This window comes from Dermacentor albipictus, chromosome 9 (assembly GCF_038994185.2).
Source record: "Dermacentor albipictus isolate Rhodes 1998 colony chromosome 9, USDA_Dalb.pri_finalv2, whole genome shotgun sequence".
NCBI classification, from domain to species: Eukaryota; Metazoa; Arthropoda; class Arachnida; order Ixodida; family Ixodidae; genus Dermacentor; species Dermacentor albipictus.
The window spans coordinates 131,775,487-131,799,892 of NC_091829.1; the positions used below are offsets into that span (position 1 = coordinate 131,775,487).

A 24,406-nucleotide genomic window follows, 5' to 3' on the forward strand; every position below is an offset into this window, starting at 1 on the left:
GTTCCTAGTTTTTAGATGTATGCTTGGGCGCTCTGCAGGGGTCAGTTTTCGGACCAGTCTTGTTTATCATTTATATTGAATGATGATGTGGATGTGCAGACTGTCTGTATCTTTGAAGTTATTCACAGATCACTGCATCCCATTTACCCCTGCCAATCCACATCCGCCGCCAAGGTCTGCGAGTGGTCACACTGGCTAACACTCCCAGGGTTCTACTAGGAAACATAAATACCCAAGAAAGTGGATGGGGAAATGTCGCTGCGGTAGCTCAATTGGTAGAGCATCGCATGCGAAATGCAAAGGTAGCAGGATCGTTCCCCACCTGTGTCAAGTTGTTTTTTCATCCGCTTTCATTTCCAATAATTTATAGTTTCTTCATTTCATTTATTAAGCACAAGTAATTTCCTCTATGTTGTCCTTAGTGTCAGTTTTTGTTGGCTTCTCATGATATGATACATAATACTTTGTGATTTGTTAACATAAATGTTTTCTTTTTTTGTTTGCACCCTCTCCTGCTTAGACTACTGTCCGCCGTATTGTACCAAACAAATAAATAAAATAAAGACCTTTTGTCAGGACATGCGTGAGAAGGCAACAATAGCATTCTCTGGAGACAAAACAGAGCCATACATGCATCTTAACACAGGAATCGATACCCTTCATCACTAAGACGAAGAATTTTATTGACAGTCCTCAGACTTACAATCATTACTGCCACAGTAGAATCCTTCCGCCCTTGAACTATTGAAAAGCTATACCACTCGACCCACAAGGCTTACACTTCTGTGCTCTCACAGAGACATTAATACCAGCACTTCCGACATGATTAACAATCTTGCTAAACAACTGCACCAGTTAGACTTAATCCCTGAATTTTTAAAAGCTTATTTTAAATTATTATTTCTGCCGATTCAATTTATGTAACATTTTTGTGGTGAAGCTTTGAAGATTACCATTGCAGTCTTCTGTTCTTTTTGTTAATACCAACATGGTACCATGTTTGTTAAGTTCAATACCATGACATAGCATGAGAATGTGGCATTTTTGTCAAATAAATTGTCCGTAATTCGTACATTTACCTACCCACTACTACTGCATTTGCAATTAGAAAAACCAGACACAGCATACCATACTGTTTCAACTAAAGCTCCAAGCACCTCTGTTCATCATAACCTTGGCCACACCAAGAGCTGCTCAAGAGCACCTCTTCACTTGGCAGCAATACTGTGCTGCGACTCACCACTGCATTCTTTTCTTGCTGCTAGCTACTAAACAACTAAGCCGACCCCTGCTGTGCTGCCCCACCATGTGGAATGCATACCACTTGTAATAACAACTGACCAGTCATCGCCAACATTGAAGTGGCTCAGGCTTTTGGTGAAGGTCTGGATGTTCTGTGGTGTCACTCGCTCAAGAAAGTCAATGTACTCTTCCGAGTGGAAGCGGCACATGTCGTGCGAGCTGGCATGGTACGGGCGGAACACCTGCAAGAAGGTTGACAAACGTTCCCCTAAGGCACTTGTGCTTAACCGCATCACAGTGTTATAGTTGAACAGTTCCAGTTGTCAGCAGGTTAGCTGATTTAACCAGGTGGTACTCAAACAACCACTGGGACATGCAGCATCATGTGACGAGAGAACAATTCTTCAGGCCATAGGGATGCAACAGCAATGATTTTCACAACAGAATGCTATGGCAGGAACTCTCCTGTCTGCTTTAAAGGGACACTAAAGCAAGATAATAAATCAATTTAGACTGTAAAGTTGACTTTGAAAACTCTGTTGTCATTTTTTACATGACAATAGGTCAATTATTAGAAGCGAAAATTAAGCTCAAAGTTTAATTTTTTTAATGTTACGTCGAAACCCCAACACTGGTACATCAGTGTGATGTCCCAGATTTCTAAGCATCTGTTTGCATTTGGGGTGCGCTGGCTCCATAAATGTTTGCAAAACTTGCCAAATTCAGTCTGTTAGGGCTGAATATGGATAAGAATCAACTGCGCCCTAGAAGACGCTGTCAAGTGCAGGAACTTCACCTGCATTTCGTGTTTTTTGGCTTACCAGGGAGCAGTGTTCTTGATATATATTGTGGAAGAGTAATTTACTGATATAGGAGAAATAATTTTGATCTTTAAAGTCCCTGTAAGCTGCATGAGAAGCCAGCCAGTTGAACAAATATGACCAGAAATGTTTGACAAGTCTTCTCATAACCCAGAAGGATGGATCACTTCTTATGAGGCTCCAGTGAAATACAATGAGTGGCTATCCAACTAAGACTGGGTCACAAACATGAGACCATTTCTCAGTAATATAGTGTGAAATCGGTATGAGCTGCACATCTTAGAGCATGTGTGCGAACCTTGGTGCATGTGGAGTCTACAATTTGAACAAATATTGTTAAACAATAGGACCAGGTGCTGTTCTCATTCCCGCTTTAGTACTTTCTCGAGAAGCAGCAACTGTGACTCGATGAACCAGAGTTGCCATTAAGATAAATCTTAGTGCTTATAATTCACGGTCTCCCGAGAAATTTGTAATCACATGCACAGATAAAAGGTTCCGAAATTCTCAAATCACTGCTAGAGCTGCTACAAGCTTTCCCAGCCATCTCCTTGACCTTCAGGGATCATCACATTCTCAATCCAGCAACTGGAACTTGTTGTCCCGACTAAAAGAAAGTGCAATTACTCGACTTCGAGCGGCCAAGTTAGAGCCTGGTGATGTCCTGCAGTCTTAACATTATTGAAGTGAATGGACAGGCCCTGCGAGCTTTTGTTGGCAATGGAACATCAACATCTATACTAAGATAAGCAAAGTGCTGTGCTGCAGGGAAAGAAGTCTGGCATATTTCACATTTGCACACAATGTTTTTGAGGGCCTTGTCTATTCCAGGCCACGATACTATTCACCTCACTAATGCTTTCATTTGGGTTATTCCCTAGTGCCGTTGAAGCAGAAATTGCAGAAGACCCTTTTGCAATGACTCCGGTACTAACACTCCGTTTATCTATATAACACACATCCCGAATGGCTTTAGCTTCTCAGACACTGCTTTGGGCCATCCATGCCAAATCATGTCACGCACAGCTGAATGTCTCATCAAATTTACGTGACCAGTGCCATGTAGTTCGTTTTTGCAGCAAGTCGTGCATCTAAAAAGGCCTTTAGCATGGTCACGCTAATGGACCTTGGTCCTTTTCTAATGGCTTGCACTCTCTTGTGTGCCAAGTATGTGTTACAATGCTGAAAGAAGCTGCATTTCTTGGCATTCACTTTTATCCCATGCTCACCTAGGCGTCGAAGCACTTGCTCCGCCCTTTCGTAGCATCTGCAATGACTACATCATTTAAGTACATATAAGGGGACATTGCACTAGCGCAACAAAAAGAACACGGACAGGAACACGAAAAAGACACACCGAACGCTAGTTCGGTGCGTCTTTCTGCCTTAAATAATTTAAGTAGCAGGCGGTTCCCGGCATAATTTCCCTACAGCATCGACAGAGCAGAATTAGTGGTGGTTAGGGAATTCATCTCACGCATGATTTGAACCGGTCAGTACATGCTGACAATATTTGTAATAAGTCCATGCGTAAACTTTGGTCATTACGACGAAAACTTCACGACGGTACCCCAGAGGTAAAAACAATAGCTTACAATATGACTGTACTTCCTGCATTGATTTATGCAAGTCATGTGTGGGTGCCACACACTCAACAAAACATGTTAAAATGTTATCGCCTGCAAAATAAGGCAATCCACCAGAACCCAGTTCATGACTGCACTTGGAAGCAGAGCTGGTCTCATGACTGTCAAGCAGAAAATGCAGTTTCACAGGCTGACGTTCTTTTTTCCTGTATTAAGCAGGGGTTACAAAGCACACAAAGAAAAACACATCACATTACAGAATCCTGGTAGCCACAGAACAAAGCATTCAAAACATAGCAAACCACTTAATTTTAGATGTATGCTTAGGCATTCCACAGGGGTGTTTTTGGGACCACTTCTGTTTATTATTTATATTAATGATATTGTGGACGTGCCGGACTCGTCTGTATCTCTGAAGTTATTTGCAGATGACTGCATCCTACCTACCACTGTCAATTCTGTATCTGACCAACTCACCTTGAATAACACTTTAAATAAATTGGCAGAATGGTATGTTAAATGGGAACATGGGAATGTTAATGATCATGACTCTAAATCATGCAATGTAACATCCGGTGTTCCTCATGGATCAGTCTAGGGCCTCTTCTTTTTCTAATTTATATTAATGACCTGCCTGATTCTGTTACTTCTAACATAAGGCTCTTTGCAGACGACTGCGTTTTGTACCGCGTAATTGCTAATGAGTCTGACTTCTTCGTTCTTCAATCTGACTTAAATTATATTTCTTCTTGGTGTGATGCATGGCTTATGAAACTAAATATTAACAAATGTAAAGCAATGAGGGTGTCTCGAAAGATTAACCAGTCCATTTCTCAGGGCTATGATCTTAACGGTTGCCCTCTTCAGTTTGTCGACAGCTACAAGTATCTAGGCGTCCATATCACTATTAATCTGTCATGGCAGAAGCATATCCACCATGTTATTAACAAAGCTAACAGTTCCCTTGGTTTTCTTAGGCGGAATTTCCGCCTCGCTCCCGTTCCGCTGAACCTACTGCTATATAAAACACTCGTGCGCTGTAAACTCGAGCATGCTTTATCGATATGGGACCCGTACACTAGCTCGTTAACACAGTCCATAGAATCGGTTCAGAACCGCTCAGTTAGGTTTATCCTCTCTAATTATTATCGCTTAGCCAGCGTTTCTCACATGAAGCAAATGCTTGAACTACCTCTCCTTTCTACTAGACGTCAAATTTCCCACTTAAGCCTGTTTGCCAAAATATATTACACTAATAATGAGCTGAAAATGACACTTTCTTTGCCACCGAGCCATTTGTCATTCCGTATTGATCATCGAATGAAGGTTGGGGTGCCTCAGTGTAAAAGCAATGTATACCTCGAAGCCTTCATCCCGAAAACAAGTCAAGACTGGAATCGCCTTCCCGCATCCATCGTCACTATCACAGACCATGATGTGTTCAAGTCGGCTATCTGTGACCATGTGCTGCCTCATTAGCTTTTTTTTTTTCTTTTTCTATTGCCACTCCTCTCTGTAATGCCTGTACGGCCTAGGGAGTAAATAAATGAAATGAAATGGTAACTAACCATCTGAAAACTGTGCCCATTGTGCATCAGTAATAAACACAACAAACTTCTCTTTGCCTACCATATAAAAAACAACCCCCTTGAAGACGTTCAGGAGGAGGAATAAACTTTATTTGCGCACCTCAGATTTGAGACCTAGGCCTTTCTACCTAGACGACGACCTCGAGCCCTTGGGCCCTAGCGGCATCTTCAGCCTGCTGGATTGCCTTGAGTTGGCCTTCTGGTGCACAGCTGAGCAACGCGGTCTCCCACTGCTCTCTGGTCTTGTTTATTTTATTGTGTCGGTGTCCGAGGACAAGCTCAAACCATATGTTGTAGGTCTGCCCTTGACAAAATCTACATCTATCCATGTAAAGGTCCGGGTAGTAACGGTGGTAGGCCACCGGGTTCGGATATGTATCTGTTTGTAAGAGGCGCCATGCCGTCACTTTCCGTCTACTCAGTGAGGAGTGTGCCGGGGGAAAATGGGCCCTTCTCAATTTATAGTGTTTGGTGATCTCGTTAAAGCTGGTCATCCGGTCTCTCTCCGTTCCCAGTATTTGCTGCGTGTCACCTGCTTGGCCCGTCAGTTCTCGAGCCAGGTTGTGCACTATTTCATTCCCGGGAAGGGAGGAGTGTGCAGGTGCCCGTATAATGTGAATGTCGCGATCTTCACGAAAGTTGTTTAAAATTCTCAGCGCATCCGGTGACATTCTTCCTTTTGCATAGTGCTTGATGGCTGTCTTGGAGTCGCTTACTACGACATTAGCTTCCGTGGAGGTTATTGGCAGTGCTAAGGGAGCCTCCTCCACCACCTCAGCCTTCCCTGTTTTTACCATGCCACTAACTCTGCAGTCACCCTCTAGACTTGTAACAACCATTGACATATTCTGTCTAGTTGCGTACTCCGCCGCGTCCACATAGACTACATCCTTGACACTACGGAATCTTCTGTGGAGAGCTCTCACTCTTGCGTATCTTCGATCTTGGCGAAACTCCAGGTGCATGTTTCTGGGGATTAAGGGTATTGACAGATGTTCCCTTACTTTTCTTGGGATGTCACTCCGCACTCTGCGCTGTGCTTCGTAGCTTATTCCGATGTCATCTAAGATGTGTCTCCAGTTAAACTCTGTGTAAGCCTTTCATACAGCGCTACTCTCTGGGCCTCAATAAGTTCGTCTAGTGTGTTGTGCACGCCGAGCGCCAAGAATGAAGCTCAGGAATGCAAATGTTTAGAACTGGCATTAACTTCTAGTCTTAACTGGTCTACCCACATGAAAAACGTATGCTCTACAGCCCGAAAGAAATTAGGCATATTGAAACTTAAGTTGGGCGAATCTTCCCCCTCTCTAAGATTGATGACATATAAAACTTTTTATCAGACCCTCTTTGGAATACTGCAGTGCTGTTTGGGACCCTTTTACTCAGGCAAATGCAGAAAAACTTGAAAAAATTCAAAGATTAGCCAACCGCTATGTTTACAGACATTTCAAATGTCTTGACTCGCTATCGGCGATGTTACAATTGGCAGAACTTGAACCACTTGCTCAAAGGAGAAAAACAGCATACTTGAATTGCTTAGCTTCTCTTTATTTTGGTAAACTGGGAATAAAACCTTATGACTACTTGGAGAAACACTGGTCGAGCCTCACATTATACTGACTTGGTAGCAGCGACAGCATATTGACCAGAACTACTAATCGGGCCCTTCCTCACGTTCCAGATCTGCCATCGGCAAGCCAGCAAAAACCTATCCGCATCGCTGCTGAACGGGCCTGCGTAAAGGACTATGGGCGACGAAGCAAGCCCGCTGAGCAAAGCCTGGAGCATTCCAGTCCCAGCGGCGCAACACAGCGGGACCTCATGAACATCGCAAGGCCCATAAATAGACAGTGGTGCTCGCGGACAGATAACTTGGCAGCAGCGACAGCATATCGACCAGAACCACTAATTGGGCCCTGCCTCATGTTGCAGGTTAGCCAATTTTCTTTTTTTTTACCAACTCATTAAATCACTTATAAGTGCGACTGTCGCTGCTGCCACAGTGTGTTGTGAAACATATTTGCACTTTGTCCCGGTAGCTAAGAAATGTCGAAGGAAATGCAAAAGTGCTCCCAGGAATTCAAGGAGGAGCATCGAAATGAATTTCAGAACCTCCGAGAATCTCTGGAAAAAGTATCCTCTAGAAGAAAGAAATGTTTGGGCAGATCTAGAAGAGATGAAACGCAGCACGACTTTCGTTAGCAATGGCCTTGATGAAGCTAATAAGAGGCTTGCAGCCTCCCGGACTGAAAATAAGCAACTACAAAAAGAAAATGAAGCACTTCGGCTGTACGCTATCGCTATCGAAAGCGACCTTGCTACATGCCAAGCTGACCTCGTGAAGTCAGAGCAACACTCCCATAACCGGAACCTGGAAATCAAAACCATCAAAGAAAATGCAAATGAATGTCTTTCAAATATCCTCAGCAAAATTGGCAAGGAAATTGATGAGCCAATTTCAGTCACTGACGTAGACGTATGTCACAGGGTTTCAACAAAAGATAAAAATTAAAGAAAAAACATAGTGCTCCAGTTCGTGAGGCGAGACAAGCGGGACAAGGTTCTTGAGAAAGCACACAAAACAAGGCTCACAAACACTAAGTTAGGCCTGCCGACTGAATCATCTTCGGGCTCATCGACAGGCGAGCTCATTTACATAAATGAGCATCTTTGTCAGTATATGAAGAGACCTTGGGCATGGCTGTAACGCGCAAACGCAAAGCGCAATGGAAATTTGTTTCGGTGAAAAACGGCAACATTTTCACACGTCGTGACGAGAAATCGCAAGTTGCAGCAATAAAGTATGAAATTGATCTCGGCAAGATCTACGCGGACGGCTAGAAATGCCACTTTTTCTTTGGGCAAGCGGCTTTCCATGCCAGTTCTAAGATGGCTGCCGACTGTATTCTTCCTGAGGATATAACAAATCTTGTGCCCTGTGAACTAGACAAACTGTTTAAAATCTTTCACCTTAACAAGAGATCTATTCAGTGGAAATATAATGACATTAATGCTTTGTTAGGATCATTCAAAGCTTTTTTCGATGTAATCATGTTCACTGAGACTTGGTAGAATAACAGCTCTCATCATTTTGTTTTAACTTGTTACAATCATTTCTTCGTCCAGATAGCAGAGGAGGAGGGGTGTTGATACAGGTAGCAGTACCAGGTTTAGCCATCATAAGTGAATTTAGCGTTGTTAATAGAGACTTTGAGATCATCTGCATTAAATGGGGCAGAAGTGTGTTTGCCATGTTGTCAAGTTTCCTCAATTCTCTGCTTACCTGTGCTAACGAGTGTGAATGGCTGCTTATAACTAGGGGTGACCTGAACGTTGACATAATAAAGAATTCTGGCCCCACCACAGAAGTATTACTCTTATTACAACAAAATGGTTTTGAGAACATTATTGTCACTCCAACGTGTGTAACTAAATCAACGGCATCTCTACTGGAACTTTTCATTACTAGTGCTGTTAGTGAAAAAATCGCATCTGGTGCTGTAACATATGACAGTGATCACTCGCCAAATCTTGCATGCTTAAGCGACACAAAGACTTGCAGACACATGTATGGCCAGAGACAACATATCGTAAAATATCGCCACATACATTAGACATATTTAGGCGGATAATTGCCCAGGTGAACTGGAACCAAATATATGCAGCAGGGGATAGCAATAAGAGCAATGACGCCTTCTTGAGCTTTCTAAAAAAACATTACACATGTTCTTTTCCTTTGACGCAGTAGTTCTGCGGAAACCCGCAAGGTGGAGAGAAGTAATGAATAAAGGAAAAATCAGACACCACCCGTTCGTAGCAATTGCTACCAAGAAAACCCAAACAGATTCCTCGAAAGAAAAGCCTCAGAGTTGAAGAAAAATTCGTCCTGGTCCAGGACTCAAGCCCAGGACCACCGCCTTTCCGGGGCAGCCGCTCTACCATCTGAGCTAACCAGGCGGCTAGCAGATAGCAGGGCGAAGTCGAATTTGTTGACAACACGAAGCAAAGGCAAGTGTCTGACGTAGTAGTTCTGCGGAAACCCGCAAGGTTTTCCTTTCTAGCAATTGCTACGAACGGGTGGATGTCTGATTTTCCCTTTATTCGTTCTTTTCCTTTACGCACGTATCACAAGCAAAAAAGGCTGCACAAGCCGTGGATAACGTGCGACCACATCATGCTAATCAAACAAAAAACAAACTTTTGTGTCTCGTCGTTCATCCCGAAGGATCGAACAATTTAAAGAATATAAAATGTTTTGACATAAGCTTAATAAAATTCTAAAGAAAGCCAAAGAGGATTATTACAGCCATATTGTTACAGGCAGAAAATATATGTATTTACAATATATACAGTTAAAAGGCTGTAGCTCAGTAGCCAAGGCAACACCACCAACCGATCATCGAGACAATTCAACCTCCTCTTCACCTCCCAACATCCTTTTGTCCACAGCGGCACAACCTCGTACGTGACATTAACCCCCAGTGGCAGAAGCATCGTCTCAATGCTTCCTAGGGTGTCGAATCAGTTTGCGAGTTATAGGGCTTTAGTCGCGAAACGTGCACGATATCAGTTCTCGGAGGGGTAGAAGACGTCGAAGTCACAGGTGATATCTCATATGTGAGGCTGGTGACTTGGTGAAGAACTTGGTATGGCCCGACGTATCGCGGCAGCAGTTTTTCGCAAAGGTCCACATGAAGGGAGGGTAACCAAGGCAGGAGAAGAGACCCAGGGCTGAAATGAACGTCCCGACGACGCCTGTCGTAACGGTCCTTTTGGATGGTCCAAGACGTCAGAAGATGGTCACGAGCAATACGGCGTGCTGTGGCCGCACGAACAATGGCGTCGTAAGCATAGAATGTGGTAGTGATGACATCGGAAGGGAGCAGCAAGTCAAGAGGCAGGAGTGGGTCACGGCCATATAATAAACAGAACAGAGAATAACCAGTAATATCGTGACACGATGAATTGTAGGCAAATGTCACGAAGGGTAAGATGCAATCTCAATCCCAGTGATCATCAGACACGTACATGGAGAGCAGGTTTGGTGTGTGTACAGCTGAGACGCTCCGTTTGTCTGTGGGTGGTAAACAACTGTGAACCTGTGGGACGTGGAGCATGAGCGAAGGTCGTCAAAACCTTTGAAAGAAAACAGCGGCCTCTATCAGTGAGTAGCTGATGTAGGGCACCATGATGTAGGATCACTTCATGAAGGAGAAAATCAGCCACGTCAGTTGCGTACCCCTTAACGAGGGCCCGTGTTATGGCATGTGTGGTATCATCATCATCACCATCAGCCTGGTTACGCTCACTGCAGGGCAAAGGCCTCTTTCATACTTCTCCAACTACATCGGTCATGTACTAATTGTGGCTACATTGTCCTTGCAAACTTCTTAATCTCATCCGCCCACCTAACTTTCTGCCACCGCCTGCTACGCTTCCCTTCCCTTGGAATCCAGTCCATAACCCTTAATGACCATCGGTTATCTTCTCTCCTCATTACATGTCCTGCCCATGCCCATTTTTTTTTCTTGATTTCAACTAAGATGTCATTAACTGGCGTTTGTTCCCTCACCCAATCTGCTCTTTATTCATGCCTTAAATCAACACCCATCCTTCTTCTTTCCATAGCTTGTTGTGTCGCCCTCAATTTAATTACAACCCTTTTCGTAAGCCTCCAGGTTTCTGCCCCGTACGTAAGTACTGGTAAGACACAGCTGTTATACACTTTTCTCTTGAGGGATAATGGCAACCTGCTGTTCATTATCTGAGAATGCCTGCCAAACGCACCCCAGCCCATTCTTATTCTTTTGATTATTTCAGTCTCACGACCCGGATCCGCGGTCACTACCTGCCCTATGTAAATGTATTCCCTCACCACTTTCAGTGCCTCGCTACCTATCATAAACTGCTGTTCTCTTCCGAGACTGTTAAACATTACTTTAGTTTTCTGCAGATAAATTTTTAGACCCACCCTTCTGCTTTGCCTCTCCAGGTCAGTGAGCATGCTTGGTCCCCTGAGTTACTAAGCAAGGCAATATCATCAGTGAATCGCAAGTTACTAAGGTATTCTCCATTACTCTTATCCTCAATTCTTGCCAATCAAGGTCTCTGAATACCTCCTGTAAACACGCTGTGAATAGCATTGGAGAGATCGTATGTCTCTGCCTGACGTCTTTCTTTATTGGGATTTTGTTGCTTTCTTTATGGAGGACTACGGTGGCTGTGGAGCCGCCATAGATCTCTTTCAGTATTTTACATCAGCTCCTCTACAACCCGATTCCGTAATGCCTCCACAACTGCTGAGGTTTCGACTGAATCAAACGCTTTCTCGTAACCAATGAAAGCTATATATGAGTTGGTTACATTCCGCACATTTCTCAATCGCCTGATTGATAGTGTGAATAGGTCTATAGTTAAGTAGCCTTCGTGGAATCCTGCCTGGTCCTTTGGTTGACAGAAGTCTGAGGTGTTCCTGATTCTATTTGCGATTACCTTAGTAAATACTTTGTAGGCAACGGACCGTAAGCTGATCATTCTATAATTTTACAAGTCTTTGGCGTCCCCTTTCTTATGAATTAGGGTTATGTTAGCGTTCTTCCAAGATTCCAGTACGCTCGAAGTCATGAGGCATGCATATACAGGGTGGCCAGTTTTTCTATAACAGTCTGCCCACCATCCTTCAACAAATCTGTTGTTACCTGATCCTCCCCAGCTGCCTTCCCCCTTTTTGAATTGAATTGAATTGAATTTTATTTCTCGTTCATTCAAACGAGGGTAGACCGAGACTAAAGGCATAAAGCCTGACAAAGGTCTCAGCCCCCACGAACGACAGGTTTGACAGCAGGTCACACACATATGCACAATTTTGCGCGTTACAACAGCGTTGGTTACTGTGAAAGTCTATGGTCATTTGATTCTTCAAATGTATACTACAATGTACAGCAACGGCTAAGTGCAAGCAAGCATTTGGGATGCTAATGGTATGCTAAATTTTGTACAATTATATACGAAATAAACGTCAGCTAATTTATGGAGCAATATAGAGCAACAACATGTGCATAAAAAAAAACATAATAATTGTGTGCCAAAGGCAATAAAACACTGGGAACAGTACGTGGATGCAAACATTTGTGTTAATACAAAACCCAACAATAGATATTAAATGAAATCATGTGAATCCTGAAAAAAGAAAATATGTAATTCATGGCAGAAACATTTTTAATTTTATTACACGCATTTATTCAATCTTAAAGTATATGTCTTCCCTATCTAACCAATCTCTTATTCTTTCTTTAAATGTCTGTAAAGAAGTGTTTAAGGATACAGATGCACTGTAACTGTTCATTATTTTTGTGGACTGATAGAGAAATGTTTGTTTCCCGTAATTGGTCCTTGCTTTTGGTGTGTGTCGTGAGCCGTGTCGCAAGGAGTATCCGGAGAGGTTACATTGACCACTTTGAGCGCTTGGATTTCTCTTTTGGATTTCTAGAATTTTCATATAATATATCCTGTCCGCACGCAGCATATCATATGCTGCATGCGGACAGGATATAGCTCCTTTGCATAGCTCCTGAGGCTTTCTTTTTTTCTTCCAGCGTTACTTGTCAGATTTCAAATTCCTCTAGACTATTCTCTCTTCCATTATCGTCGTGGATGCCACTGGTACTCAATAAATCTCTATAGAACTCCTAAGCCACTTGAAATATCTCATCCATATTAGTAATGATATTGCCGGCTTTGTCTCTTCACGCATACATCCGATTCTTGCCTATTCCTAGTTTCTTCTTCACTGCTTTGAGGCTTCCTCCATTCCTTAGAGCATATTCAATTCTATCCATATTATACTTCCTTATGTCAGCTGTCTTACACTTGTTGATTAACTTGGAAAGTTCTGCCGGTTCTATTCTAGCTGCAGGGTTCAAGGCTTTCATACATTGGCGTTTCTTGATCAGATCTTTCTCTCCTGCGATAGCTTACTGGCATCCTGTCTAACGGAGTTACCATCAACTTCTATTGCACGTTCCTTAATGATGCCCACAAGATTGCCGTTCATATCTTCAACACTAAGGTCCTCTTGCTGAGTTAAGGCCGAATACCTGTTCTGTAGCTTGATCCGGAATTCCTCTATTTTCCCTCTTACTGCTAACTCATTTATCGGCTTCTAATGTACCAGTTTCTTCCGTTCCCTCCTCAAGTCTAGGCTAATTTGAGTTCTTACCATCCTAGGGTCACTGCAGCACACCTTGCCGAGCACGTCCACATCTTGTATGATGCCAGGGTTAGCGCAGAGTATAAAGTATATTTCATTTCTAGTCTCGTCATTCGCGCTCCTCCACGTCCACTTTCGGCGATCCCACTTGCGGAAGAAGGTATTCATTATCCGCATATTATTCTGTTCTGCAAAGTCTACTAATAGCTCTCCTCTGCTATTCCTAGTACCTGTGCCATGTTAGCGGTGGCATAGAAGTAAAATGTGTGGTATAGTCCATCGCAACAGCCACCCACTTGTTGCCCGAGGATGAAGTTGGAAATGGGCCAAGGAGATCCAGGCCGATGCGGTAAAATGGCTCACTAGAGATATCTATAGGCTGAAGGTGCCCAACGGAAAACAATGGAGACTTCTTGAGGCATTGCCAAAGTTTGCATTCAGCGACGTAGCTTCACAGAGAGCGATATAGCCCAGGCCAGAAAAATCACCTGCGCACACAGTTTGTACGGGAGACACCCAAATTACCAGCAGTCGGCACATTTCATTTCATTTTTATTCCTTAAAGATCCTGTAACAGGGTATTACATAAGGGGTGGGTTACACAGAAATAAGCAGTAACCATGCGTTAATCTATGGTGAAAGGTGATTGGCGACGCTTTCTATGAAGGTTGTGGGAGTTCCTTCGGTCTACCGGGGCGCAGTCTTTGCTGTGCCTAAGGCTCCGGACTTATTCGCCATTGCGAGGAAAACCTCTCCCAAATGCCTGCCCCTCGACCCGCGCGCCGTTTTCCCCGGGCGCCGCGGCCGCGTCCCGCGACGTCATGCTACGCGGCCCTGCGATTGGGTCGTGGGGCGTGACGTAGGGAAGAAGCCCCGACTGGGGACGATCGCGGTGCGCGGGGGAGTCGTGCTGCGAGAGGGACGAGCGCCGGTCACGAGAGGCAAGCTGCAAGGTACGTGAGCGACCAGCTATTTGTGTCCCCAACGCCCCGGCCTGGGGACGTTCACGTGCTTTGTTAGCTTGCGTAAGTGTGACTTGCTGAGTGGCTTTGCGTTCCGCCCTTGCGATAGCCGCAGGCGCTCAGTGCATCACATCTTGCGTGTCTGAACCGTCGCAGACCATTGTCGGCGACGGGAAGCGCTAGGTAGCGTTTGCAAACGCATTTCGGCCCGCGCGCGTAAACCATTGTTCCACGCGGCGTGTAACCCGCCTTCCTCGCCATCGGGAACCGCGGGCGCCGAGTGTACTCCGTGTGTTTGGGTGCAGTCTGGTACATGTTGGCCATTGGTGATCAATAAACGCCTTAACTGTCCTGGACGCCGTGTGTTCCTGGGAGAGCGCCCATGCGTACGGCCAGAGCCGTCCAGGTCTTTCGGCTCGGTGCTCGAACCTGCGGTGGGTCTATCGCCGTGCGCCGTCGTGCCGCGTCGTGAGGCTCCACTTCTCGGGGGCCACTTGGCGACGCCGTGCGCGGAGACGGACTGTGAGCCCACAAGGTGGATGGACAAGGGATGGCAGCGGTGCCGCCCGGAAGGCCATTCCACTCAGCAGCTGTACGAGGAAAAAATGACGTAGAAAAGGTAATGGTGCGTGCACATGGGTGCGCGACTTGAAGAGGATGACCAGTGCAGTTAGATATGCGTGTTGGAGGAACAATGTATGGCGGGATACCCATCGAGCTATGAAAAGTTTATAGAATAAAGAAAGACTGGCGATACGGCGGCGACATGACAGAAGGGGTAAATTAGATTCTAATTTCAGTGATGACACACTCACATCGTAAGAATACGAACGATGAATGAATCTAGTGGCACAGTTCTAAAGTGACTCAAGGGCGTGTTGAATATAAGCTTGTCGCGGGTTCCAAATCGGTGAAGCATATTCCAATTTTGTTCGCACGAGAGTTCTATAAGCTAACAATTTTACGTTCTTAGGTGCGTTATGTAGATGGCGTCGCAAAAATCCAAGTGTTTTATTTGCAGATGATACGACGTTAGTGACGTGCAAAGCCCAAGAAAGGTCATGGCAGAAAGTGACTCTCAGATACTTAACGATTGAACTGCTTCGACAGGAACGCTGCTAATCGCATAAGAAGAAACAAGTGGAAAGCGGCGGCAGTTGAAAGATAAAGTTTTGCATTTGTGAGGGTTAAGTTCCACGAGCCAATCATCGCACCATTGCTTTACATGGTTAAGATCACTTTGAAGGGTTAATTGATCAGAGGCGTTGGCAACAATGCGATAAATAATACAGTCATCGGCAAACATTCGGATATTACAAGATACATGAGTTGGTAGGTCGTTAATGTATATAAGAAATAAAAGCGGGCCAAGAAAGGACCCTTGCAGAACGCCTGATGTTACTGGAAGGGAAGCAGAGGTAGAATTGTTCACAAAAACAGCCTGAGAGCGGTTATTCATAAATTCACGGATCCAATTTATGATGTCGGGGTGAAGATCTAACAGTGAAAGTTTGAGTAGAAGGCATTTATGGGGTACTTTGTCAAACGCTTTCGCAAAGTCTAGAAAAATGGCGTCAGTCTAAAAATTGCAGTCTAAGTTTGCATGTAAGTTGTGCGCAAACATGGCCAGTTGTGTTTCGCACGAAAAACCCCTGCGAAATCCATGCTGTGCAGGGTTGAAGAAATTATTCGAATCGAGAAAGTCCATGATACGTGTGTAAATGACATGCTCCATGACTTTGCACGGGACACTGGTTAAAGAAATGGGTCGGTAGTTTAGCGGTGATTCTCTGATACCTGACTTGACAACTGGAATGACCTTTCCGTATTTCCAATCAGCAGGAAGCTGGCCCGTGGAAAGTGACTGTGAGTACAGTAAACACAAAAATGATGCACAAATGTTTTGAGTGTTCCTTCGAAATTTTGAGTTGATGTGGAGAGAAGTAATGAATAAAGGGAAAATCAGACATCCACCCGTTCGTAGCAATTGCCACAATTGCTACAAACTTCCTTTGTAGCAATTGCTACGAACGGGTAGACGTCTGATTTTCCCTTCATTCATTACTTCTCTCCACCTTGCGGGTTTCCGCAGAACTATTATGTCCAACACTTGCCTTTGCTTCGTGTTGTCGACAAATTCGACTTTGCCCTGCCATCTGCTAGCCGCCTGGTTAGCTCAGATGGTAGAGCGGCTGTCCCGGAAAGGCGGTGGTCCCAGGTTCGAGTCCCGGACCAGGACGAATTTTTCTTCAACTATGAGGCTTTTCTTTCGAGGAACCCGTATGGGTTTCCTTTGTAGTAATTGCTACAAATGGGTGGATGTCTGATTTTCCCTTTATTCATTACTTCTCTCCACCTTGCGGCTTTCCGCAGAACTATTATGTTAAACACTTGCCGTTGCTTCGTGTTGTCGACAAATTCGACTTCGCCCTGCCATCTGCTAGCCGCCTGGTTAGCTCAGATGGTAGAGCAGCTGCCCCGGAAAGGCAGTGGTCCCGGGTTCGAGTCCCGAACCAGAACGAATTTTTCTTCAACTATGAGGCTTTTCTTACGAGGAACCCGTATGGGTTTTCTTTGTAGCAATTGCTACAAATGGGTGGATGTCTGATTTTTCCCTTTGGGTTTATAATCTGCCAGAAGTTTCTTGGGTTGGTAGTCAGCATTTTCGGCAAGTCAGCGTGCAAAAAAGAATGTTTAGCGTTGTGAATTGCCGTTAGATATGTTTTTTCAGCTGTATAATATTTCAGTCACGCATTTTCATTATCCCGGAGCTTGGCGGAGCAGAAGAGGCATTTTTTCTTGTTTTCTAGTCTTGTAAGTGTTTTAGTAAACCATGGTTTTTGACAGCAGGCACGGAAACTAAATATAGGGATGAATTTGTCAACTAATATATCTATTTTGTCCTTAAATAACGTCCAGTTTTCATGCACTGAGCGACAATGAAAATTTTCTTGGAATATTGGAAGAAAATGACTTAGTTTGTTGTTTATAGCAGTGTAATTTCCCTTGTCGTAGAGTCGTATGGCCTTTTTGGTGGTTTGTCGTTTTAGTGGAGTAATTATAAAGTCGGCTTGAACTACTTTGTGGTCACTTGTTTCTGGCAATTATGAGATGGATTTTATGGTTTCAGGGATACTGGTCAGTATTAAGTATAAAATGCTTTCACAATCTTGGGTTACACGGGTTGGTTTGGATATGATTTGAGTAAGGTTAAAATTAAGGCAAACATTTATAAACTCGATTGCCGTGCTGTGGCATTCTCCGTCAACAGTTAGGTTAGGCCAATCAATGTTTGGAAAGTTAGTCACCCAACAAGATTATATGTGTATTAGGGTGCTTGGTTGAAAGTTCACTTAGTACGGAATTAAGTTTGCCAGGGAAATCAGGGTTTCTTTGCGGGGGTCTGTAGCACACGCCTAGTAAAATGGATTGGGGTGTAGCTTGACACTTTATCCATAGTGTCTCGAGATCGGATGAAAGATTATTCAATGTGGATGGTAGTTCCTGGCTAACCGCTATGAGCACTCCTCCTCCCTTTCTGACATCGCGGTCCTTGCAGAATACTTGAAAATTCGGCAAGTCAGCCAGGATCTCGTGATCAGTGACGTCACTATTAAGTCATGTTTCTGTTAATACGAGTAAGTTGCTGCAGAGGATGAAACAAGATTAGAGATGAGTTCACATTTTGAAATAAAGCTGCGAATATTCGTAAAAATTGCGGAAAGATATAGGGTAGTTTGCGGTGCTGATTGGGCTGTGTTTGAGAATAATTGACATCGTGGTGATTGCTACGTTACTTCCTTTACTGTCTGGGAGGATTCATCAAATACGTAACGTTTTGAACCGATGAACAATGTTTTGAAGCTCAACTTAAATGCTGTAGATTTTGTTTTGGCGAAGGTTACTAGATGCTTTCGGGCATGCCGGACTGAGGGTGAGAAATCTTCACCAACGCTGTAATTTGTGTCTTTGAATTTCTTTCCTTCCGATAAAATCGACTGTTTGACTTTAAATGAGCTAAATTTTATGATCAAAGGCCGGACACAATCAGATGAATGGCGTCCACGGCGACGTGTGCGCATTCTATATATGAAGGATCAGTGGTTAGTTGAAGGTTTTCGCTGATGTGACGAATGACTATTACTCCAGAATCAGCGAAGGATTCTTTAGGATTGGGATCATGAATGCCACAAAATATCAGATTGTTTGGGCGCGAGTGGTTTTCGCTGTCGTCTATACGGGATTCAAGGTCATGATACTGGCGGGTTATTTTAGCGCTTAAAGTTTTGAGGTCATCTAATCCAGCGCGCATGCTTGAGAGCTGACTGTAATGTGCTTCAAGGTCAGTCAAACACTTGCATATGTCAGTCAATGTTACGTCCGTAGATAGCAGGTGATCTTTAACAGTCTGAAGTTCCGAGATTAGTTTGGTTTGGCCTGTGGACACAATTCTGAGTTCAGCGAGCACAGAATCTAGCGTGGGTCCCGGGTAAGTTTCAATATCCCCTGCCAGAAGTATTAAAGAACGGATCACTTGCGAACATTCGACAATAATAACAACACAGCACTGCGGGCTCGGCAGCTGTACTAAGAAGTAATTGCTTGCTTTTTTATAAAACAGAACCTGCAAGTTACCAATCTGCATGGTAAAGATGAATGGATTAGTAGACTGTGCTTTCACACAGCTACCGAGCCCACAGAGCGGCGCAGATGGGTGGCACTCTCTTATAGCGGCTGAGGTTGACGTTTGTTTCGTTGTGATTGGCCAGGCTGGATCGAAGATTGCAACGTCTGGTGGCGGGACAGTTACGTGCAGAGTGGTCAGTGGATGGCGCCAGTTGTGACGCCCATCTTTGAAGTAGCTGGGGGCGAGATTCGGTGCAGGTACGGCGTAGGCAGGCAGGAGAGCCACCAGGAGCATGCTGGCGAATGGTGAGTGTCTGCATGGTAAAGATGAATGGATTAGTAGACTGTGCTTTCACACAGCTACCGAGCCCACATCGTGTAACTGGGAGAGAACTCTCGAGCGCAGACGCTGGGGAACGACGAGAAGCAGTTCAGGCCTACGTGAATTCATATTGCGTCAGTATAAGGTCCCGTACTGGAGAAAAACATACGGAGAGAAACATCCTGTTGCTCCGAGGTAAGGCTTTCGATGATGGATCACGAATATTGGTCACGGCGTTGCTCGTCGGTGATGCGTGAGAAGTCGGAGGTAGACAAAACACAGGTATCTGTATTGGTTTTGATATCATCAGGAGGGTCGACAGGATTGTGGGAGAGGCAGTCAGCGTCCTTGTGTAGCCGCCCAGATTTGTAGGACACGGAAAAGGTGTACTCTTGCAGGCGTAAAGCCCAGCAGCCAAGACGGCCTGTCGGGTCTCTGAATGAGGATAGCCAACGTAAGGAATGATGATCTGACACAACGGTGAAGCTGACCGAACAAGTAAGGGCAGAACTCAGACCAAACAAGGGCCAAGCATTCCCATTGTGTTATGGAGTAGTTGCGCTCTGGTGCTGAAAGAAAACGGCTAGCATACGCGATCCCTTGATTGGTGTCCTACTGTCGCTGAGACAAGATAGCGCCAATGCCATGGCCTCTGGCATCAGTGCGAACTTCTATGTAGGCATGCGGATCAAAATGACCCAAAACGGGTGGATTGATAAGGTGACTAATAAGCGTTGAAAATGCTGCAGCCTGGTCGGGTCCCCAAAGAAAAGTGGTGTCCTTTTTGAGGAAGTCTGTGAGTGGATGAGCGATTTTGGCAAAGTTCTGGATAAATCGCCGAAAATAGGAACACAGCCCTCGGAAACTGTGGACATCGGTAGAAGAATGTGGAAGAGGAAGCTCACCAACGGCATGAACTTTATCAGGATCAGGCTGGACGCCAGCAGCGTCAACCAAGTGACTAAGTACTCATACTTGGCAGTGGCCGAAATGGCATTTTGCAGAATTGACTTGTAGGCCAACTAGTCAAAAAAACAGCAAGGATAGCTGAGAGTCGGTGTATGTGGCTGTCAAACGTCAGTGAAAAAACAATGACGTCATCAAGGTAGCAGAGGCATGTGGTCCATTTCAATTCGTGCAGAAGAGAGTCAATCATGCGCCCGAAGGTAGCAGGGGGCATTACAGTCTGAAAGGCATCACTTTAAATTGGTAGAGACCATCTGGGGTGACGAAGGCGGTCTTTTCGCAATCGCATCCATCTACTGCAATTTGCCAGTAGCCAGAGCGCAAATCAATCGATGAAAAATAACTGGCACGGTGTAACAGTCCAGCGCATCATCAATACGCAGAAGCGGATACACATCCTTTTCGGTAATCTTATTGAGGTGACGGTAATCGATACAAAATCTCCAGGTATTGTCCATCTTTTTAACCAAAACGACAGGTGACGCCCACGGACTGCAGGAAGGCTCGATAATGTCTTTGGAAAGCATTTTGTCCACCTCTGTTTGGATCACCTGGCGGTCAGCCGCAGACACACGGTAGGGCCGTCGGTGTATAGGAGAAGCGTCACCAGTGTGGATTGGATGTGTCACAACACAGGTTCGACCTAGCGGGTGATTGCCAAAATAAAAAATGTCTTCATAGGTCATCAGAATGCGGCGAAGGGCGTCAGCAGGTCGTAAATCAGTAGCTATCATTGGTGCAAACTTGTCATTGTATGAAGTAGATGGGGTAGAAGCTGCAGCAGTGTCGAATCGTGGTTCGGGTGTAAGAGCAGCTACTCCACAGTCTTCCAAAGGGGACAGCACAGCGAGAGATACACCTGCAGGAAGCACTTGCAGACACGAACCAAAGTTGACAAGAGGAAACCATGCTTGAATGTAGCTTGACAAGAGTTACAATTGAGCTTGGTAGTGCTATTTGATGGGCCAGGAGGACGTCACAAAGTGGGGACACCATCAAAGTGGTGAAGGATGACATCCTGCTGTCTGTCTTATGGGTTGTTGCAGAGGAAGGGTTGCCCGACTCTGCAGTTTCTTTAAGTTTCGGATTTCGGACCGTTGTGATTCGACTATCCCTGTTAATTTTTCAACCATTTTCTTTAATTTCTCAATTTCCTCGTCCCATTTATCTCTCTGATTACTTTCCTGGGTAACCTTGCGCGCAAAATTCACACCCTTACGCTCCTTGCTCCTACCTCGTATCCATGGGTTGGCAGGGTCCCTTGCGCTCGAGCGCCCCCTGGACTGGCTCCTGGCATGGGAACCGGAGCGTCCTCTGGGTGGCGGCGGTGGTCTGTCCTGATTTGTTTCCAGTTTTGGAAAAGAGTCCTCACGAAACCTGAAGTGTTTTCCCCCTTTGGGTTCGCATTGTTGACTCTGATGTCCCCCACCAGTCGTCACTGCTTGTTCCATCTTTTCCCACTGTCGCTCTTAACTTCGTAGGGAGTACGGAAGAGTTCTCGACACTTGGGGTCTCCTAGGGTGTGGCCTTTGCTGCAAAGCTGGCATTTCAACTCACACTTGTGGTCACTTGACGTTCGTCGGGACCGGGTACATGTCAGCGCGATTCCCGAGTCGGCCACAGGTGACGCACACTCCGTATTTTTTACGGTACAGCTGGCAAGTGTGCGGTGCCCCGTTGAGATAAATCAATCTTGGCACTTCTTTCTCCTTGAAGGGAATGAAGATTGACTATACATTTTTGCCCAGTTTGTGAACGCCTCGAATCTCGGGGTTATGCTTGCCGTCTAAGCGGTACAGGATTCAATAGAGTATCTGAGCGGAACCCCGTAGATGACTGCCGCAGTGCTCAGGAGTGGCGATGTAGGCGAAAGTCTCCACTTGTTCATTGTCAAACATGAGGTGTTTCATGCTTGCGTACTTCAGCTTCCTCTCTACACTCGTAGTGATGACGAGAATGAAGTGCTGCTTCATATTTGGAGCTATTATATCCTCCTTCTCTTTGCGTCGGTTGATCTCCGCCGACATTTTGATGGTGTCAGTCAGACATGGTGTTCCATATTTGGTAAGCTTGCAAAAGGATAGAAAGTTGGGCAAGTTGGTACGGTAACATGATCTTGGATTGTAGCTTAACTTTGTAAGCTTGTAAGCTTAACTTATTGTAAGCTTTACCAGGCCGCTACGTGGTCGGAGAACAATTTTCTCGGAGCCGTCTGGAATGCGCATCTGCTGACACTCGATCAACTTGGCTGCCATTTTCCTGCCTGCTTGCCTCTGCTGGGCTTGCTGTTTCGCAGTTTTCTGTCAGCTCTTCGCTAGCGGCACCTATCTTCCTCCTTCACTCGCACACCATTGTCCTGGGACCGAAGATTCCTCGAGTGTAATCGTTCCTTCCAAAATAACCATGATTCACAGCTTTCACGCCACTATGAGCAGCAAACGATCCTCCGGTGAGGACACCGCGGGCCCGGTCGGCCGTGGTAGGCTCAGCGCCTCAGCTACGCGCTGCACTGAGCGCAAAAATGGAGAAAATAAAGTCCCACTTGCACAAAAAATGGTATCTTCGTTGTCCTTTTGAGTTCCGTCGTCAAATGAGCACAAAAACTAGGAAAGCAAGATCGAAAGACTGCGGAAAAAGGCCAAAATTCGCGCATCCGATTGGAAGCGCATCCGCTCGCTTCGGACTTTCCCACGGTCAATAAGCACAAGTAATTTCCGCCATGTTGTCCTTGGTGTCAGTGTTTGCTGGTTTCGTATGATATGACTAATAAAAATCGGGACCCTCGGTTAACCTCCTTTCTTCTTGTTTATTACATAACGAGGGTCTCGAATCCAGCAACGTTGATGCCTTCTGGTAGCATATGTAAGTTTATTGACCAGTTGCCTTAAACCAAAAAGTTCACATTCTCGTGACGCCTGCGGCAGAAAGGATGTTTCACATCCGCCGCCAAGGTCTGACCTAACCTCCCAGAGTTCTACTAGGTAACATAAATACCCAAGAAAGTGGATGGGGAAATAGCGCCATGGTAGCTCAATTGGTAGAGCACCACACGTGAAATACGAAGGTTGTGGGATCATTCCTCGCCTGCGGCAAGTTGTTTTTTTCATCCACTATCATTTCCATTGATTTATCGTTTGATCTATTTCATGTATCAAGAACAAGTAATTTCCCCTATGTTGTCCTTGTGTCAGTCTTTGTTGGCTTCTTATGATATGACTAATAACAATCGGGCCCCTCGGTTAACCCCCTTTCTTCTCGTCAATCATTTATTGTAACTCGTCTTCAGCGCTGCTGAACAGAACATCATCTGCAAACCGAAGGTTGTTGAGGTATTCGCCGTCAATCCTTACTCCTAAGCCTTGCCCAGTTTGACAGCTCGAATACTTCTTCCAAGCACACAAATAGCATTGAAGAGATTGTGTCTCCCTGTCTGACTCCTTTCTTTATAGGTGTCTTCCTACTTTTTCTTGTGTAGAATAGAGGTAGTTGTGGAATCTCCACCACAAGGTGTGGCAAAGCAAGGGGACTGAAGAAGAGGAGAAAGAGGTTCATCTCGTCATTGCGTGTCGCCGCTTACATTTCGTAAAGTGCAAACGCCTGGATCTTCATTGAGCATGTATACTACAGCAGAGTATACACGACAATTTGGTGAAGCTTGCTGGGTACACTCAACTTATGCAAGAGACCCCACTGGGCAGCAAGAAACTCGCTCCAGAATTTGCAAACCTCTAGGAAAAAGTGATGACTACAACCACTGCCACTTTTACGGAAAGGCTGACACCAACTTACCTAACGCTGCTGATCCCCCAAGTGCCGACGGCTCCTCATGGGGACACATTTGAAGACGTGGAAGACTGGCTGGTGGAGTTCAAGCGCATGGCTTCGGTTAATGAGTGGGACAACAACGCCAAACTTGGGAACGTCTACTTCAGCCTCCAGGATGGTGCTCACACATGGTTTATGAACCGCGAAAGTGCCCTGTCATCCTGGCCCGAGCTCGAGCACAAGCTACTGGAGACTTGCTCCAGCCTCGATCGCCGGGAAAAAGCAGAGCGAGCCCTTCAGTCATGCGTTCAAAAGCCC

At 45.2% G+C, this 24,406-nt stretch overlaps 1 protein-coding gene across 2 annotated transcripts in view; it reads right to left on the reverse strand.

Moving 5' to 3' along the window:
* Positions 1-24,406, reverse strand: part of HDAC3 (histone deacetylase 3) — a 170,212-nt gene that overhangs the window by 133,129 nt on the left and 12,677 nt on the right. For both annotated transcript variants that reach the window (XM_070525397.1, XM_070525398.1), the window contains exon 3: positions 1,342-1,484. In XM_070525397.1, coding sequence (XP_070381498.1) covers positions 1,342-1,484 — 143 coding nt within the window. The remainder of the gene's footprint in view (positions 1-1,341; positions 1,485-24,406) is intronic.